This window comes from Mustela putorius, unplaced genomic scaffold (assembly GCF_011764305.1).
Source record: "Mustela putorius furo isolate JIRA1106 unplaced genomic scaffold, ASM1176430v1.1 tig00003983_pilon_pilon_pilon, whole genome shotgun sequence".
NCBI lineage: Eukaryota > Metazoa > Chordata > Mammalia > Carnivora > Mustelidae > Mustela > Mustela putorius.
Window position 1 is genome coordinate 13,828,910 of NW_025422123.1, and position 21,545 is coordinate 13,850,454.

The following is a 21,545-nucleotide window of genomic DNA, read 5'->3' on the forward strand; positions in this document are numbered from 1 at the left end:
AAGTAGTATATAGATGTGTGCATTTTGATAGTATGTTTTCTTCATTGTTTAGACCTCTGAACATAGATGATCAGTTTCCCAAGGTGATTGGCCCAGCAGAGTCCTTTCGGGTATTTAGTACTTTATAAACATGGTAGAACATTTTAGCATAGAGGGAGAGCACCACATTTGAAATCAGACATGAGTTTGAATCCATCTTATGACCTTAGATCATTTAATCTCTTGAGTTTTATTTTGCTGCTGGTGAGAAAGTGCTCAGAAAGACACATGGCATTGCTGTCTTTCAAAAAGCTTGAACATTAAACATGTACAAAATACAGCATTTATGGAAGCAGATTGTATTTTAACATAGTAAGACCTGAAGCCTGTTGAGACATTGAATACTGATAACTGTGATTAATTTTAGTTAATAAGTAGCTTATGAGTATTTAACCACATTTATCTTAGATCAGTCTCTTTGATATTTCGGTCTGTAAATCCCTTGTGGTACCAAGTAGTCTGTAGTAAAGAAATTAGGTTTATACACATTTTACAAATATAAGACTATTTATGATTTTTATAGAGTCTCCTTATATCTTGCTACTTCTGTGCTACTGTCTGTCAAGTTTGAGGGAAACCTTCACTTTCTGGGTTCTGTCATCCTTTGATTATTTTCATAAGATGAAAACAGATTTTCATAAAAATCAAAAAAATTTCGTGACAGTAATGCAGACCAATTAAAGGATTCTCTGTTGTTTCCCAGTAAATGCATTGTACAGGCAATATTTAGATATTACCCATACTGCTTTCAGACTACTGCCTGAAGGCGAACAGTTTCAGTAGTTTTAATTGTTCTGGACCCTCAGATTCTTTTAGAGACTGGGGGACAGATTCCTGAGAGTATTCCATATCCTACAGGTGAACCTCTGTATGGGAATTTGTGCATAGGGGAATTTTTAGGCCCCCTGGAGAGTTATCTATGACCTCTGTCTATTTTAAAATCCATTTACCACTTTCTTTAGTTTTACTGAGCTATAAAGGGACAGTTTTCTTAAGTCAAGACCAGACAAAGGACTTCAGTGTTATGATTATTTTATTCATTTTGTCTCCTAATAGGAAACAACACTATTAAATTTTACCTTCATAATTCTTTTTCTTGTAAAAGGAAAAACCATTATGTAGTGGTGCCAGGAGGCTTAGACTTTTTCCTGAGGATCCTCCATAACTTGTTTTTAAGTGCATGTGCTGCAAAGACTAAATTGGTCATTTGGAGCTAGCTAACATGTAAAACAGGATGCAGGTTGTTTTTGCTTTCAGAATGATTTTCCAGGAAAAGCAAGCTAATTTTTTTTAATATGACTTTTTTTGTTATTGTTTGTACCATATCCTTAATTCACAAAATAGACCAGCTATTCAAAAGGTGGTATATTGTAATATTAAATAATAGTGTATAGTACTATCCAGTATTATTAATACTTAATAAAAACTGTTTTAAAAATTGATAATACAGTCACTGCAGTGTGAATGTTCACTAATCTCTGTATGCCAAGACAAGTGAATCTGCGTGTGTATTGAATTTTGTTTAAGCAACTTAAAGAGAGTTTCAGCTACATACTATGGTATGGAAACTAGGCATGTTAGCGGTTTTTCTCTAGTCTCCCAAGCGAAAAAAAGTGTTGGCTTTTTCATGAAGTCTAGTCATAAAGCCATTGAAACTTTGCTTTTGTGTGTAAGTTAACCATAATACCTGTGTTAAAACAAACAGGTATTTTTTAAGAATGAGCACAGAATAATGTTTTCCAGGACTATTACTATAAGTTGCTAAAGTTATAGAAGAGAAAAAATTGCACATCTCATAGCAAAAACTGGTGTGATCACATTGCTGCTGAGACCCTTATAAAATCAGGAACAGAGATAATGTTGTAGAGTAAAATTACTCTAGAGTAAAATTACTTACAGAATAAATAATTGACATCTTCCAGCAGCCCAATTCTGGATTTCATTCAGTGTGGAATATTAGTAGATACTTCAACTTTGCATTTGGAAAAAATTGATGCCAGATTTGAATCTACTCTTACTATGCTGGAGGGAAGACATCAGTTCTTGTAACTTTGTATTTCTTATTAGTGGAAACTCTCACAGAAGTTGTTTTTATCTAGTTAATAATTATGTTGAATGTAAAAAATACATTGAAATTGATACTGATAGGTCACTAGTAGTAGTTGCTACAGAATTGATGTTGCTGCATGAAAAATTAGTTGACCAGAATGCCCAGTCTTTAGTGTTTCATTTCTAGAAAACAGTTGTTAGCAAATAGTATGCCTGCTGATTTTGAGTCAGTGCTAAAGAAAATAGTGAAAATTCAGAATACTGTCAAAATATGGTCACATACATTTTTACAGCATACTTTAAAAAAAAATAAGGGCCTATTAGCTCAGGCTCTGCTCTCTGATAATAAAATATTTTGACTTAAAAGGGGAAAAAGACTCTGAACTGACTCCTCTACAGCTGCAGCTTCTCAAATGAATGGGGTAGGGTATTCTAACTTTCTGTTTTCTATCTTACAGAAAAGTTGAAGGAATAATTGTGCAGTGAATATTTTAAATGCTTTCAGTTTGTTGTTAATGTTTTTCATGTTGTCTTTATATCTGTGTGTGTGTGTGTGTATATATATATATATATATATATATGATAATATCTTCTAAGATTTTGATTGTTTTAATCAAACAGTATATCAGCAGTATAGCTAGAATCTTTGAAAGCATGAATCTTTCAGTTAATGGTCTAGGCAGTATGAGATTTTTTTATTGCTGAGTGTAAGAAAAAAATTTTAAGAATGATTCAAATTTATAGCAGTGACTCTGTTTTTAGCATTTGATTATTTTCTTTGCTTACTGGAGAAAGAAATTGACCAAAAAATCTTGACATTAGGGATGCCTGGGTGGCTCAGTCAGTTGGGCGGCTGCCTTCGGCTCAAGTCATGATCCCAGTGTCCTGGGGTCGAGTCCCACATCGGGCTCCTTGCTCAGCAGGGAGCTTGCTTCTCCCTTTGCCTCTGCCTGTGTTCATTCTCTCTGATAAATTAAAAAAAAAAAATCTTGACATTAGAAAAATTTAAATGCTGCAGTAAAACATGAAGATGTAATTTCTGGAACTGAATGGAACCAGAATGGATCATGAATCCTTTTGCTGCTGTTTTTGAAATTTTAGCATTCATCTTCCCAACTTCTGAATGTGGTATAGTCTTGGGGAAATTGAAAATCATAATCTTAAATGAGAATTGGTTCTGTAATTTAAGGGTTTTTTTGTTTTTGTTTTTGTTTTTTAATCTGAATATTTAGGTCTGGTTTTCAGAACCATGAAAATATTTGCTATCCTTGATGGACCTCCATTTGAAAACTTAGGATTTTCTGTTTTAGTAGGAAAAATAGGAGGTAACTTTACTGAGTCTACAATTTTACAGAATTTGTTTTTTTTTCCAAAAAATACAAAATATTTTTTAACAGTTTTTTTTAAAAGTTTTCAACATTAATATGCTGAATGCTTTAATATCTGTGAATTTGAAAACCATTAGAACAGTGTTAATGTGGGCAATCAGATCTCCCAAATAAAACTGGGTATGGATTATGATTAAAAACTTGTCAGTCTAATGGGAAGACATCAAGTTACTATAAAACAGGGGTGATAGTAATACGTCATAGGTTTTTAGAGGTATCAACACATCAAGTAAATATTAGAAGAAGTGCTCAATAAATGTAATTATTATTAGTGTTTATACTATTACGAACCATATTAGAAATGTATAAAGTATGTAGCTATGATGAAAATAAAGGGGCAGTTTTGTAGTGGGTTGTCAAGTTAGGTATATCTTAAGCCTTTCTTAGGTAAGACATCTCATTCACATGAAGATTGGGGATTATGACATTATGGATAGAATTGCTGCCTTTGGAAGAAGACCCATGGAGACTAGCAGGTACATGGTATTTACAGGTAGTGAAGGATTTGGCAGACACTTAACCGTCTGAGCCACCCAGCTGCCCCCAAAACAGTATATTTAAATCTTAGAAAGAAAGACTTAGAAAGAATAGGGTTTGTCATTTTCAAGCAATTAGAAATCAGTGTAATTACATCAGTGAGTACAAGATTGAGAATCATCTAGGGAATCTTAAACTGTAGATTCTAATGCAGCCTGCTACTGTAACAAAATACTCCAGACTAGATGGGTTAAACAACAGAAATGTATTTTCTCAAGTTCTAGAGGTTAGAATTCTATAATCAAGGTGCTATCAGAGTAGGATTCTGGTGAGGCCTCTTCCAGACTTGCAGGTAGCTGCCTTTACCCCGTATCCTCACATGGCCTTTGTGTGTGTATTATGCCCACATGCACATGTGCACAATTAATTGTGAGTGGGGATTAGGGCTCCACTTTTATGATGTTAGTCAACCGTGAATATGTCCCCAAAGGCCCTACCTTGCAGTATAGTCAAGGACACAATTCAATCTAAAGCAGGTTGGTCCAAGGTGGAGTCTGAGATACTGCATTTCTCTGAAGCTTTGACATGATACTCTTGCTGCTGGTCTGAAGAATGTACTTTGAATAGCAAGAAGTTATCCTTGAATCAGTTATACCTAATCATCTACCCATAGCTGCTTTAATGATTTGGTTTTAAAGGTGGGAGTGAATCTGAGTTATCAACTCAAGAGTTTGAAAGAAGTTATAACCACAAGCCTGTGTGGTTATAAATGATTGTCACTTACCTGAATAAGTGAAACTTGTTTGAAAACTTAAAATTGTTGTCTTTAACTAGGTGAGTTTGGTTTTTATCTGTCAGAAAATAGAACTCTTGAAGAATATAAGATGTATTTTGGATTTGTTCATTTTGTGTCTTTTCAACACAGACACTCTTACAATAGTGCATTTTGAGTATTTCCAGACTTTGATCAGGAGGTAGTCTGAAGATTACTGGCTTGGAAGACAGCTTGTCTGTGAAAAAATTTTTTGTGCCAACAGTTTCTTCTATTGTTTATATTTTTAATCTCAAAATTGGCATTTGATATTTTACTTTGGCCTAAGTGGTGGTATTAGATGTATAAATAGATTTCATGGCTGGGAACCTTGTACCTTACTTGTATTTGGTTTGAATATATTTTGGCACGTATAATATGGGGCAAGGTGAAAAGCCGACCAGAACTGATTGTGGTTAGCTGCTTAGAATGCTTACATGTTCTGTTTTTATTCGTATATATGAATTCAGTGGCAATAAATATGGTGTGTAAAAAAAGGTACTATTGTTTGTTTTAATGGTCTTTGTTAACCTCATTTTTTACTATGTTATTTCTTTCAGAGACCAAGAAGCGTCAATGTAAAGTTCTCTTTGAGTACATTCCACAAAATGAGGATGAACTGGAGCTGAAAGTGGGGGATATTATTGATATTAGTGAAGAGGTAAGGAAAACACGTTCTAGAGATAAAGTAGCAATTGGAATTGATGCTCTGGGTATTAGAAAACTGCTTTGTAAGAATATTAATTTTTCATTTGACTTTTATTGTCAGTTTCATTGTATTTTATAAAGATTTTAAGATGCAGGTTTTAAAACGGATCTTTAGTGTCTTAATATAAGGTTGTCTTATCTGTTGGAATAAAGCTTTACTCAGCTTACTACACCTGATATTTGTGTACTATATATGTGTTAACTTTAGGAATAAAAATTTTTAAGCTAAAGATTAATCTAAGTAGCTAAGAATAAAAATAAACATTTTTAATTCTGAATTCACTTTAGGCCCAGAACAGTAAAAGAGAAGCAATTGTACCTTCTGCATAGCAAAGGGATACAAAAACAGAATCTTTTTGAAAGCTTTGCCTTATTTGAATTGTCACATTCAAATGTGAACCAAAATACACTTTTCCTACATTTTAATATCTTAGAATGAGATTATAAAATATGGTAGATAAAATTTTTCATATCTCTTCTTTTACTATTAAAAGAATATTAAAGTTTTTATTTGACAGCCAAAGATCCCATTTTCAAAGTATATATTTTGATATCAGATACAGTTATAGGGATTGATTTTATGTCATAACATCATGTAATATAATTCATAACTTAATGCTCATATTAAATTCCAATGTATATATATGAGACAATTCTGTTTTATTTCCACTGAGGTACAGTAATAATAGTTAATGTTTATTGAGGCTGTGTGTCTGAAGCATTATGCTAAGTGTTTCACATTTATTATTTTCTTTAAATTTTTTAACAACCTAAGGAGACAGGAATTTTTATATCCATTTTATATATGAAGAGATGGCGTCATGGAAGATAAGTGATTGGCTGTTCTAGTTACTGTTGCTGCATAACATTATGACCCAAATTTTACTAGGTTCATGGGTTGCGTGAGTCAAGAATTCAGATAGGGCACGGTTGGATGGCTTGTGCCTCTGTTCCGTGATGTCTGGAGATCTCAACTGGAAAGATGCAGTTTGGGTGCTGCTGGAATCATGGGAAAGCTCCTTTACCAACATGATTGGGTACCTACAAGGCTCGAAGACTACCTGTGGATTCCTACTAGGTAGCCTCTCCATTTGACTTCACTTTCTCACTGTGTGGAGCCCCAAGATAATTGACTTATTGCATGGCATTTCAGGGCTCTTAGTGTAAACATTTCAGCAAACATGGTAATAATAGCCTTTTATAATCTGCCCTTGGAAGTGATAGTGTCATTTTCACCACATTCTGTTGGGTACAAGCATGTTAAAAGGCAGTGATATTGAAGGCAGTGGGGGCAAAGGACCACCTGTTGGTGGATGTCAAGATTACCTTGTAGATAATCATGTGAGATAGGAGATCTTGTTTCAGCCATTTTTGCCCAAGTCTGTATGTATGGGATGCAGAGGAGCTGGAATCTGAATCCACATAGTTTGAGTCTTTGTTCTTTACTGCTGTACTATCCTGCCTCTTAAGAATTCCTTAATTTATAGGAATTATAACATTATTTACCCTAACTACTCTATTGCTGCCAATTTGGGATTGCAGGTAAAGACAATTACGTTCCTGATGTTTTCCTCAGTTTTATCTGTTACAGTTTGGTCTGTATATCTCCATCACTGTAGTTTGAAGAACTCTGAAACCTTTGGTGTCTCCTTAAGTCTACTAAAAAATTTCTAAACTCTTCAGTCTTACTGCCTTCCGTTTCTCCCTCAAACAACTTATGTTCTAGCCATTTTGTATTTCAGCTGTAATTATTCCAGTAATAAGTCCTTTGTTTTTATGTCACCATATTTTTAGATTGGTTTGTACCTAGTAAACTCTTATTCAGCCTTTAATATAATCCAGCTTTTTTTGTCATTTATTTAGGGGAGCCTTTTTAAAAAAAATTTTTAAACCCTTCTTTTGTGCTCTTACAGCATTTTGTTCATACTTTTGTTGTAGCACCTCTTAACATTATATTGTAATATCTGCGTAGTGTTTGCCCTTGAGTGAAACAGTCTAAAGAAAATAGATTTCTCATATGCAAATCCAGTCTTCCACAGCAGTTAACACCATGGCTTATATATAGTGAGTGCCTGTTGGATGAATAACTTATTGAAGTTTGCCTTGTAATTCTGAGGTAAAAGACCATTTAAAACATATTTTAAACTAAGTAAAGAGCCTTCTCTAGCAGCAATATTTCATGTTTTGCTGTTGACAGTGAATAGTTTTCTCTTACCTATTAAGACCTTTTAGTGTCCTTAGCAAAAATTACATATTCCAAAACAGTTATTAAATAGTATTAAATAACCATGATAATTAGTAACCTTATCATTAGTGAATGTAAATATTTTTCTAGAGAGTTTGTTTCCCAGGGATATTTCTGGTTGAGGTGGGGGAAGTGTTTAGGAGAGCCTAGCTTCTGGATTTTAAAAATAAGGGATTCTTTTTCTTACTTGTGTTAAGGTTCACTGATTAAGTAAAAGGCTTGTAATTATATGGGCATTTGGGAAGTTATATTCTTACATTCATCAGACTTCTTCCAACTCTCAATTTTCATATACTTAATAATATATGAAATATATTACAAATATTGAAGTAATTAGGCTTCAAATTGAGGCTCAGTGGTATTTAAAAGAATAACATTCTACAAGAGAGCTATCTGCTTCCAGCTATTAATATCTTGTTCTTGGTTATCTGATATTTTTATAAAAATTACTTGCATCATGGATTGCAGTTGATACAAATTCTCATTGTAAATGTTGTTAAGTGCTACTGATATGACTAATTCTGTATATGATAAATCTAATCAATTTAGATTTAATCTACTTAAAATAATTTTTAACCATTATTTTCTTACAGATTTAGAAGGATTATTTTGCATCACTAACTTCGTGCTCATTTACTTATGTAGCTTAATTTTCCCATAGCAGGAAGATTTTACTTAAGATAACTTTTTATTATTTTTGAGTTGTGAACTCTTTCAGGTAGAAGAAGGCTGGTGGAGTGGAACCCTGAATAACAAGTTGGGACTGTTTCCCTCAAATTTTGTGAAAGAATTAGAGGTAACAGATGATGGTGAAACTCATGAAGCCCAGGAGGATTCAGGTAGATTATTTTAAAAATTTGAATAGATTTAAATAAAATTATGTATTGGTTTTTACTTGGTATTTTTTCAAACTGTTCTTGTTGAACTATGAGCTTCCGTTTTTCTGCTTTTAAAAAGCAGCTTATAACAGGGACTTAAAATGAACTAAATATCTAAGCAAATAATTTAATATGTCTTCTTCTCTGATGTCTGTTTCAACCCTAAATAAATGTTCAGTATGCTGATTATGAATTATACTACTTACATTATCTGATTTCTTTCCACTTAAGATATACTAATATAATGTTTTGATTTGACTTTGCAAATGTCCCAACTACTTCAGAGATTTTAGAAATTAAAAAATACTTGCTTTTATTTTTGTTCATATTCAGATAATAAATTATATTTTTTTGTGCAGCCAGAATGTCATTTAATATATTGTGGTTGCCATCATTTGTAGGCTCACCCACAAATTCATCTTAAAATTGTTCACCATTTAAAAGTATGGTTGAGAACAGGGGTACCTGGGTGGCTCAGTGGGGTAAGCCTCTGCCTTCACCTCAGGTCATGTTCTCAAGGTCCTGGAATTGAGTGCCACATTGGACTCTCTGCTCAGCAGGGAACCTGCTTCCTCCCAGTCTCTCTGCCTGTCTACTTGTGATATCTTTCTCTCTTTCTGTCAAAGAAATAAATAAAATCTTAAAAAAAAACAAACAAAACTGCTTAAAAAAAAAAAAGTATGATTGAGAACATTTTATCCCAACGCTAAATTAAATTTTTAAGAATTGCTATGGAATTTATTTATTTTTTTTAAAGGTCTGTTTAATTATTTTAGAGAGAGAAAGAGAGAGCATGTGTGAGTGAGCAGTGGAGGAGGGGGAGAGAGAATTGAGAATTTCAAGCAGTCTCTTCACTAAGTGCAGAGCCTGATGTGGGGCTCCGTCTCACAACCCTGAGATCATGACCTGAGCTGAAACCAGGAGTCTGACACTGAATTTACGGAGCCACCCAGGTGCCCATTTTTTTTTTTTTTTAAGAGAAATTAAATTCACAAGTGGTAATGCAGGTTAAAGTAGATCTTTTTTTATATGGAAAAATACATGTAGTGAGGTTCAGTGTATTTTCAAAATGAAGACATTAAATATTGTCAGTATTTAATATTGACAATGTTATTTAATTCATAGTTGACATATGGATTTAAATGTTTCAGTATATGCTTTGTATAGCTGTTTTTTTCCTCCCAGTTCTGGACAAGACCATGCTGGGAATTTATTTCCCCAAGTTTCTTTAGGATAGTTTCCCAGTCTTTCTTTGTTTTTCCTGACAATTTTGAAGGGTTTATACTGATATTTTATATAATGAATCCCAGTTTGGGCTTTCTTTAAGTTCTTCATGATTAGTTTCAGATTGTATTTTATTAACAGGGTTACACATTGCGTTGTATCAGGAGGCACATGATGTCTGTGTGCTCTTTTTGGTGATGCTCAGTTTGATTACTTGGTTAAAGCTGTGCTGCAGTGTAAGTGTACCATTGTTTTATAGTTGTCTTGTGGGAAGATACTTTGAGACTACATAATCGACATTCTTCTCTAAAGAACTTTTCTTTCTGTTCAGTTGTTTGTTTATCAGTGTGGACTCACCAGTGGGTTCTAATTTATTCACTAGGTGTTAACCTGGTACTGTAATTTATTTTGATACCACCAGATTTGGCCCATGAAAGCTCCTTCAAATTAAGTTTCTGTGATTTTCTTTTCAAAAACCAACTTTATTGGACATTTATATATAATCTGCCTATTTAAAATACTCAGTATGAGTTTGACAGATGAATACATCTATGAAAACCACTGCCACAATAAATATACAAAACATTTGCATCATCCCCCAAATATTCCTCATTCCCTGAGCTGTCCACATCTCTTTTTCTGCCTCTGGTTTCAGGTGATCGTAGGTCTGTTTTTCTCTCATTGTGGATCAATTTGCATTGCTGTGTCCTCTGGACAGGGGTCTTCTTCATTGTTTGATTACTTTATTTTGTTGAACAAGATGTTCCAGGCTCATGTTCTACTTTCCCTACTTCATCCTCAAATCAGCTACTTATTCAGGCAAAGATGGTTTCTTTTAGAGAAATACAGTAGTAAGGCAGTGAGATCTGAGAAGTGTGCTCCTTGATCCTGGGGTGATATTGCTTCTAGGTACTCTTAGTAGATAAAATGGAATGCTTATACGTGTACACACATGCCTGCATACACGCACACTCCTATATCTCTCTACCTACCTGCCTATTTCTACTGGTATCTCTAATTCTAGTTTAATACCACAGGGTACATTCTAGTCTGCAGTGATTTCGTCTGTAAACCCATTAGCCATAGAGATGAATGAAATAAATAATAGAGTTTACTTTACTTTTAAGGGAATTTTCAGGAAAGGGTTTTAGAATAAATTTTAGTAATAATAGACAATAGAGTGAAGGTATGAATCAGTCTGGTGAGTAGTTTTAACTCTAATCTTATTTTTAGCATTAAAATAAATGACCTTAGGAAGCAGTAGATGACAGTTTAATCAGTGAATATTTCTTAAGCCTTCTATGTGCTAAGTGCTAGGTTGGTTTTGTGAGGGCACAGAATCCCCTCTGTAGTCCAGAAGCTCAGGGTCCAGGCCTCTGAGGGATAAAACAAGTATGAACTCAGATTAGAACATTTCAGTATGGATTAAAATGGTCTGAGTATAAGAGGTGCTGGTGGAGAACAGTTCAAAACAGAATACGTTGTTTGTCACTTAAAAGAATTATTTGTACGTTTTCATCTTTTTCAGAAATATCCCAGGAAACAAATATAATCTGCAGCTTTGACTACAGCTATTTTAGAAGGTGTTATTTTCTAAACTTCTCTTCTTTTTCTTCTAATTGTTCTTCCCCTTGTTTTCCTCTATACAAGCTTTTTTTTTTTTTTTAAAGATGTATTTATTTATTTGACATGCAGAGATCACAAGTAGGCAGAGAGGCAGGAGGGGGAGAAACAGGCTCCCCGCTGAGCAGAGAGCCCAATGCGGGGCCCCATCCCAGGACCCCGGGATCATGACCTGAGCCGCAGGCAGAGGTGTTAACCCACTGAGCCACCCATGAGCCCCGATACAAGCTTTTTTTTTTTGAAAAATGGTCAATTCTTATAAAAAACATTATATAGAATTATCATCTTGACCATTTTCTTTGCATAGTTCAGTCGTGTTATGTATATTCACATTGCCATGCAGATCTCCAGAACTTTTTCATTTCACAAATTCAGAACTCCATATCCATTAAGTAGCTCCTCATTCCTTGCCCCTTGAGCCACCATTCCACTTTCTGTTTCTATGAATTTGACTACTTTAGATACCTCATATAAATGAAATCATACAATATTTTCTTTCTGAGACAGGCTTATTTCAATTAACATAATGTTTTCAAAGTTTGTTTATGTTACAGCATGTGACAGAATCTCTCAGATTGAATAATATTCTGTTATTTGTATGTACTGCATTTTGTGTAGCCATTCATCCATTCATGGATGTTTGAGTTGTTTCCCCCTCTTGGCAGTTATGAGTAAAACACGAGCTGTTAAAACACTGGCATACATTTATTTGAGACCTTGTTTTCCATTTGGATATATACCCAGAAGTGGGATTGCTAGATTATATGCTAGTTCCATTTTTAATTTTTTGAGGAAATGCCATATCATTTTCCATAGTGTTTGCACTATTTTATACTTCCACCAACAATGTAAAGGGTTCTAATTTCTCCATGTCTTCAGCAAACACACTTGTTTTGTTTTTTTTTTCTTTTTTTTAATATTAGCAGTCCTGATGGATATAAATAAATATCTCATTGTGATTTGGATTTTGATTTCTCTAATGATTAGTGATCTTGAGCATCTTTTCATATGCCTGTTTTTTTTTTTTTTAAGATTTTGTTTATTTATTTGACAGAGAGGCAGTGAGAGAGGAAACAGAAGCAGTGGGGGAGAGAGAGAGGAAGAAGCAGGCTTCCTGCTGAGCAGGGAGTCTACTGGGTCCATCCCAGGACCCTGGGATGATGACCTGAGCTGAAGGCAGCAGCTTAAGGTGCCCCTTTTCATAATGCTTATTGGCCATTTGTGTATTGCCTTGGGAGGAGTATCTGTTCAAGTCCTTTGTCTACTTTTCAGACAGGTTGTGCGTGTGTTTTTTTTTTCCTTTTGTAGTTGTAGTAATTCTTTATATATTATGGATATTAATCCCTTATCAGATATATGATGTGCAGGTATTTTCTCCCATTCTTTTAATTGTTTCCTTTGATGAAGAAAAATTTTTCATATAGGTAGCCTGTCTATTTTTTCTTTTGTTGCTTGTGCTTTTAGTATCATATTTAAGAAATCATTGCCAAATCCAATGCTACTGAAACTCTCCCTGTGTTTTCTTCTAAGAATTGTATAATTTTTGGGTTTTTGTCTAGGTTGTTAATTCATTTTGAGTAAATTTTTGTGTATGATTTAGTACAAGGGTCCAATGCATTGTTTTGTGTGTGGATTTACAATTTTCCTAGCAGCATTTGTTAAGGATGTTATCAGATAGAGAACTGGTTCCAAGCTCAGCTTTGGTTGCTTGCTGCTAGAAAAATCAATACTCAAAGGACAAGTGATGGTGGGAAAGGAAAGGTTGCTTTATTCTGGAAGCTGGCAACCTGGGAAGATCGTGGACTCATGTCTCAAGGACCATCTTCACTGTCCAGGTGAAGCTGGAGAGTTTTAAATGGGCTCCAGACAGTGTAACCGGATGTTGACATGTCCCGGAATAGACTTGTATCAGTGGCAGCTGTTTTCAAATGCAGTCAGGCCTTCTCTTCTGGGAAAGTCTGGTCCTTTAGTCCTCAAGGTAATTATCTCCAGATTTCAAAGAAAGTAAGTTAGTTCTGCTGCAGATCAAGGGATTGAAATCAGCAAGCAAGGAATGCATAAACTTGAAGCAAGGTTAATATTTATCCTAAGACCCATGGTAATGCTGTTACAGAGAGTCCTTTCCCCATTGAGTGGTCGGCCATAACACCATAACATTTGACCAGTCTATGCAGACTTTTATCATGGCACCTGTGGCTATTTATATGTTTCTGTTTTTCCTCTCCAATAGACTGTCAGCTGTTACAGAGACTTTGTTTGCTTACTGCTTACTATAGGTATGATCCAAAAAATGAATAGCTTATGATCTGTTTAATTTTTATTTCAGGGTATTACATTTTCTTTCATGTCATTTATGTGCCTCTTTTTTTGGACCAACACTTTGGGGAGGGATAGTGTAAAAAAAATTTCATAATTTATATATGATGATCATAATTTACATATAGCCCTCATACAGTTGATTATGTCATCTGTTTTCTGGAGCATAAGGGAATGGTATGGGTTATTCCTAGGGAGAGTAAATGAATCAATCTCTGCTATGGTTGGTTAACCTACTTGTGTAGGGGCTTGATTATTTAGCATTTGTGGGTAACAATTGTATTCCTAATCTGATGTGCCATCTTGATTATAGGGAGGGCTAGAGTATTACTTTTTTCAGGTTTCTTGATTCATATACATCTTTGAGAAGCAGATGAAAGCTGTATACTCTGAAAAGTGATATGAGTAAAATTTTACATATTAGTTCATGTGGTACATAGTTCATATATATGACTAGATAATATATTGGTTCAAAAGTTGTCAGTATGTAGAAAGATATACATTATAATACTTGTCTCCATCCATGCAAATGACCAAGCATTTCTACTTTCTTGCTGTCTTCCCAGCAAAGTACCCACAAAAACATGCAGGTACCCACAAAAACATTTATTTATTTGAATATTTCCTTCTTTCTTAAATAAATTGTAACATACTACATTGTTCAGGATGGGCTCTAGTGAAAAAACCTGAAAATCATGGTGGCTTAAAACAAAGACGGAGTCAGTTAGGGACTTAGACTGTAGAGTCTCCTTTTTTTTTTTTTTTGGAAGATTTTATTTGTTTGTTTGTTTATTTATTTGACAGAGACACCACGAGAGAGGGAACACAAGCAAGGGGAGTGGAAGAGGGAGAAGCAGGCTTCCCACTGAGCAGGGAGCCAGATTCGGGGCTTGATCCCAGGGTCCTGAGATCATGACCTGAGCCGAAGGCAGATACTTAACTCCAGAGCCACCCAGGAGCCCCTAGAGTCTACTTTATGACACATGGCTTAGACACAGAGGCAGGGGAAAAGGAACATGGCTTTTAAAGCTTCTTCTCCAAATCTGCACATATTGCTTCCACTAATATTGTATTGAACTGTCAAGGCTATCTATGCCTGAGTGAAAAAGAGTAGGGATATGTAACTTTCCTACAAGGTAGGGCACTAAGTGTGAATATTAATGCAATACCACATACACTACGATGGATCCTCTTTTAAGAATCCTGTATTTAAAGCTCATTGGCCTTTCAGAGGAGCTTCAGTGTCGTCTTAGCTCTGTACATGTGCTAAAAATGAATGAAAAGAACACTAACTTCATGGATATTTAGTATGAATGATGATGGCCTTCTGGAAGATGCAAATTTCTGTTTTTAATTTGCCTCCCATTTCTGATGCTCTTCTGCTGTATGTATTTTTTCTCCTTAACTTTGCAGTGAACTTTTTAAGGTTCTGAATTTCTCTAAGGCTCTACCTTAAACTATGTGAATTAAAGAAACAAAGTAATTGAATCCTTTAAAAGCTTGTCTTTAGTCAGCTTCTGTCTAGTGTCCTTTTTAAAATTTTTTATTTTAATTTTATTTTTTAAAAATTTATGTATTTGACAGAGAGATAGCGAGAGAAGGAATACAAGCAGGGGAAGTGGGAGAGGGAGAAGCAGGTTTTCCCACTGAGCAGGAAGCCTGACTCGGGACTCTATCCCAGGACCCTGGGATCATGACCTGAGCCCAAGGCAGAAGCTTAACGACTGAGCCACCTAGGCACCCCTAGTGTCCTTTTTTAAATCAGTACCTCATAAAGCAGGCTCTCATTTTTCAGATTATATATAGAACTTGGCATTATATAGAAAGAATATATAGAAAGATTATATATATATATATTCTATATACATATAGAATATATATAAAGATTATATAGAAAGAACTTGGCATAGTACCTGGCAAATTTTTGAAGCATAGTTGATATTAGTTCTTTCTTACCAGCTGTTTTATTTTTACTTCTTTACCATTCTTTCCTTTGATTTTCCTCTTTAAAAAAAATGCGGAGTTAATCATTTTGAATAGTGACATGATAAAGTGTTAATAAGCAGACCAGTTTTTAATACTGGGAGTTATAGTGGGGTGGGGTTAGGACACTGAAATCATTCTTTCAATGCAGATGCTGATTACATTGAAATATAGAAAATCATTTAGATAGGAAGATATATGAGTCATGAAAACATACTATTTTATGTTATACTTATTTGAGAATACTTGATATTCTGAAGTCAGAACTTTTTTCTAAAGATGTGTAAAAAGCATTGAGAACAAATAAATACTGAAAACATCTGGCTTAAATTTAGTGATACAGTTATTACTTAGCAGACTGTCTCCTGAATTACTTCCGATGCATGTTGTTGTTCATAATGTTTCATAGGTATTGGATCTTCTAATATTTATTTTTAACATTTGGGGCAGTTGGGTGGCTTACTTTGTTATGTGTCCAACTTGATTTTGGCTCAGGTTATGATCTCAGGGTTGTGAGATTGTGCCCTGTGTGGGGCTCTGTGCTGGGCATGAAGTCTGCTTAAGATTCCCTCTCCCTGTGCCCCCCCCCCCCACCAAATTGTTATTAATTGAAGCTTACAGTGAAATGATGTTTATGGTGCTATGTAAATTCAGCTCTTAAAATATATACAAAATTTTTTTTAGGATTTTATTTATTTGACATGGAGAGGGAGAACACAAGCAGGGGGAGTGGCAGGCAGAGGGAGAAGCGGGCTTCCTGGCAGTCTCCCTGCTGAGCAGGGAGAGGGATGCAGGATTCTATCCCAGGAACCGAAGGTTATGACCTGAGCTGAAGCAGACACTTAACCAACTGAACCACCCAGGTACTCCCAATTTTAGGGCTATATGGGGCTACTAGTAAAAGAAGTACGACTTAAATTTTATTTATTATATTTTTCTACATTTTATATTATATTTGTAAATTTTTAAATTTTTATAGTTAGAAATACTTTGGTACTTTCTTGCACTATTAAACCTTATTTGAATTTTAGTAACTTTGCAGAAATATGTCTGTTAAAAATGTACTTCCTTGCTTGCTTAACCTCTTTAAAATAACACTGCATTCTAAATGTGGAGTTTTGTGATTATGGAGTAGGAAGTCAGTGGTTGAAATACACTATAATTCCCCCCCTTTTTTTAAAACTCTAACTTTTAGGCAGAAATTTTTTGCATATTGATTTGAATGCTGGGAAGTGAACACTTTATGAGAACTTTAGAATTCTTGTGATAAAAGAATATAGATCTTTAAGCTTTGATTTAAAAGTTCTTAATGCATCTTATGCATTATTATTTACAGAATTGATGTCCACTATTCCTTGCTCTAACGAAGTGTAATATACTCTGTCTATAATTGGCATTCTTACATACTTTTTTTTAAAGATTTTTTATTTTATTTTTTTGACAGACAGAGATCACAAGTAGGCAGAGAGGCAGGCAGAGAGAGAGGAGGAAGCAGGCGCCCCGCTGAGCAGAGAGCCTGATGCGGGGCTCGATCCTAGGACACTGGGATCATAATCTGAGCCGAAGGCAGAGGCTTAACCCACTGAACCACCCAGGCACCCCTCTTAACAGTCTTTTTAGTTTTTTTTTTTTACTTATTTAGATAAATATCTTCTAATACTCAGTTTTCAGGAAGAGCTTTTCTTCTATAAAGAAGTGTTATGTTTCCATTTTTATAATGAAATGACTCCCTTTTTGTTTTGTCAATTATATGTAACCCCTTTTATTTAGAGTGTCCTTTATCATCTTTTACGTTTCACTATATTTCCTAAGTAGGACCTGCTTTCAGTTTCTTCCCATATTCCATAAAGCCAGTAACTATAGCTTCTGGTATTTTCCTCCCTTGTATAAGTCTTTTCCCCACCCTAAGCCTATAAAAATCTCTGTTTAGATGTTAACTAGGCATCTCAAACTTAAGATAGTCAAAAGTGATCATCCGTCCTTTTCTGTTCATCTTGATTTTGCTCTGTACAGTCTTCCTTGTCTGAGTTAATGGTAACTCATTCTTCTTTTACTGAAACTGAAAAATTGGATTCATCTTTAACTCTTCTTTAATCTCACATTCTATACTTGATTCATTAACAGTTTTTCTTAGCTACTAAATAAATGTATAGAACTATTTTCAGGGTGCTTGGATGGCTCAGTTGGTTAATCATCTGCCTTCTGCTGAGGTCATGGTCCTAGGGTCCCTGCTGAGCAGTGAGTCTGCTTCTTCCTCTGCCCCTCACCCCACTCGTGCTCTCTCTCACTTCTCTCAAATTAATAAATAAAATCTTAAAAAAGAACTATTTTCTTTAACGGTCTCTGTTGCTCCTACCCTGGTGTAAGTTACCTTTTGCTGTACAAATGTAGTGGGCTGTTAATTTGCCATTACTCCCTGATGAATGTTAATGTGCTCACACTTTAGTAGATACATATTTTACTTAAAGTAGAAGTCAAAGTCTTTTTAAATGGACGACAAAACCCTCTGACCTGGCATCCCCAGTGACTTCCCCCACCGCTCCGACTTTTGTCTCCTACTTAACTTTCCCCTTTTTTCATGTTGGTCTCCTTATAGTTTTCTAAAGATGTCAGGAACATTCCTATTTACAGCCTCTGTAGAAGCTTTGGAGTTAGAAGAGCTCACCCATGGAGATTGTCTAGAGTGAAGAGAAGCATTCTGGACCAAATCCTGTTTAGCACCATTTATGGTATGGATTTAGAATTACTAAAAAGAATACCAAGAGGGCACAGAGAGAGCCAGGAGAAAACCTATGAGTGTGTGGTAGTCAAAGGAAGAGAGTTTTTCAGAGAGGACACAGGCAGTAATGTCTGATGCTTCTTGTGAAGTTAAGGTAAGTAATATATGAGAGAAAATATAATCCTGGATTTAGGAATGGAGAGATCATTAATGACCTGGATAAGAGTAGTAAAGAAAGGTGATTGGGACAGAAGCTGAGTTGATTGTGGGGGAAGGCAGTGGAGAAAAGAAGTATAAAGCAGTGCAGCAGTTAAGAACAACATATATTCAAGAATGGTTTTGTTCTTAAGAAGGAAAAATCTTGATCATTTTTACATGCCAATGGCAAAGAACAGGTGGAGATGGAGAAGTTGAAGATGCAAACTTGGAAGAATGAGATTTATCACCAGACCAGGATTTATCCAGAAGGTAGAGGGAATGAGATTCATATTGTAGGTATCATAATTAGTCTCAATTGATAAGCGATACACCAGAGTTAGTGCCAGGAAGCTGAGAGAGAAATGTTTGACTTTTGATTTTTTTCTATACAGGAGGAAAGATGCTAAGAATGAGGGGTCAGAATTTTGAGGAGGTTAAAAGGGTCCCACTAGTTAAATGTTTAGAGCCATGAATCCCTCTGGGCTTTACTGGGCTACTAGAGGGATGTGTGGCATAAAATGTTTAAGAAACCCTGATGGAGGTTTTTCAGAAGTTTTGGTTTCTTATGAGTAAAAGTAATCATTCTCTTAGGAGAAGTCAGCAGTGTTTTACTTTGATTATTCAAGCTCTAAAAAGGAAGGTACTGCTTATTGCTAGGGAGGCACAGGATCTTAGGAATGATGTTGTACACTGGTTGTGCCAAAGATGGTGGATTGAAATTTGGTGGTCTACAGCTTGGTCTGCAGTATATAAGGTGGTACATCCTTACTTTGGTGTCTATAGTCCCACATTAGCATTTACCTCGAACAACCTGAAGTAAACAGCTTTATAAGGAAAATTGTTGTGGGGCTTTGATGCTTTTACTGGTAATACATTATGAGTCTTTATAAATTAGATTATAGCCAGGTGCTATTTCTGAAGATTCTGCTTAGGAACTAAGGAATACAGATTTTAACTACTTAAAACACATGTAACTTTTTCTTAGGAAATGTAGGATTATTTTTAAAATCTCTGATGGTGGAAGATACTCTTTGGCGTAAAAAGAGGGAGTTTGCGCCAGCAACTTTAGATTCTAAGTCCTTCTCCTTGGTTTACATGTTTTACTTTAAAATATTCTTTTTTTTTTTTTTAAGATTTTGTTTATTTGACAGAGAGAGACTGCTAGAGAGGGAAAACAAGCAAGGGGGGGTGGGAGAGGGAGAAGCAGCCTTCCTGCTGAGCAGGGAGTCCAACTCAGGGCTCCATTCCAGAATTCTGGAATCATGACCTAAGCTGAAGGTAGAGGCTTAACCACTGAGCCTCTACTTAGCGCCTCTACTTTAACATATTCTACATTAGTTCCCCATTTAGTTTAATAATGAACTTTGATTGCTTCCATTAAATGCTTTGTATTTTCATCAAATTTCTACTTTGTATTACTATATTAAATCAATATTTTATATTTATATATAATTAATAATGAATTAATATTAAATTAATACTTTGTATTACTTTAGCACTCAGTGTAGCTCACATAAAGATTATTGGTTTTTTGTTTTTGTTTTTGTTTTCCCTAACAGTTGTACTTTGGGACTCTTGGTTCTCTTAAGTCATTTTGTATGGACATATAAGACGTTAAGTGGCTTTTGCTGTAGAGATTTAATGAAGAATGGAGAAAGTGTTTTAGGGCTAATAGGAAGACTTACTTGTTATGTTTTTTAACTGACAGTGGCACACCTAAAATGTAGATACAATTTTTCTACAAACTTAGAAATTCAAGGACAGTCTGACAGATAAAGTATATAGGCATAAAAATATTGGGAGTACCATATAGATTTCTGTTTTGTCTGATTATAAAACCTGTTTGGCCGCTTTCCCCATATATCTCTCTTCCTTTCTCTCCTACCCGTTCTTCGCCCATTCTTCCTTGTAGTGGTTAAGACATATCCCCTTTTTTTGGTTCTTCTGTTTGATCATGCTCTCTCTTACTTGAATGGTGCTCAGCAATACATCTTTAAACTCTTCAAAAATAATAGGCACTGAACTGTTAAGCACTTTATAGGAATCAGTTTAATCCTCATAGTAATCCTATAAAGAATCCTGTTTTATAGGTAAGTAAACTAGGCACATACAGTGGAGGAAAAGATTTGATTCTAAAGTTTGTGTGCTTTATTACCACACTCTGCTGCCTTCAAGCCATTGATTCAGTAGTCATTGTAGGGGCGGCTGGGTGGCTCAGTCAGTTGAGCATCCGCCTTTGGCTTAGGTCATGATCCTGAGGTCCTGGGATGGAACCCCGCATCAGGCTTCCTGCTCCTCTTGCCCTTTCCCTCTGCTACTCCCCTTGCTTGTGTTCTCTCACGTGCTCTCTCTTTCTCTTGGAAATAAATAAATCAAAATCTTTAAAAAAACCATTCATAGTAGTTTTGAGAATTTGCAATGAGTTTAAAGTGATCAGCCTATTCATTAGTGTTTAGGTGTTTTTAATATTTAGGCATTTATTTTAATGATATGTCTTAGTGCCTCTGGTAAAGTTTACAGTCACTAAATCTAAAAGGAAATTTTCATTTTATGGCCATAATTCTAAAAACTGAAAATTGTACCTTAAAAATAATTTGATGAAATTGCCTTTATTAATGTGAGGTTTAATAATATCATGGATTATTTCCAAAAAAGTCTTTCAGGTAGATGCCTCATATACTGTTCTGTGTTTGAAATTTGTTTTATCTGAGAAGCTGGTTATTGAAGACGTATATTACAATATTTAGAATGCATTTCAGCACTGAGGAAGTAAGATAGTGGAATTACCTTCCTACTATACAATCTGGGAAGTGGAACAAATTACAGAAAACAAATGTTCTCAGACAACAGGCAGCACAAGAATGAGATTCTTGAGAAAAGGGAAACA

The 21,545-nt window shown here is 35.1% G+C and overlaps 1 protein-coding gene across 2 annotated transcripts in view; it reads left to right on the forward strand.

The window, feature by feature from the left end:
- Positions 1-21,545, forward strand: part of LOC101674167 (CD2 associated protein) — a 134,940-nt gene that overhangs the window by 52,779 nt on the left and 60,616 nt on the right. For both annotated transcript variants that reach the window (XM_045071255.1, XM_045071254.1), the window contains exons 4-5: positions 5,325-5,425; positions 8,436-8,556. In XM_045071255.1, coding sequence (XP_044927190.1) covers positions 5,325-5,425; positions 8,436-8,556 — 222 coding nt within the window. The remainder of the gene's footprint in view (positions 1-5,324; positions 5,426-8,435; positions 8,557-21,545) is intronic.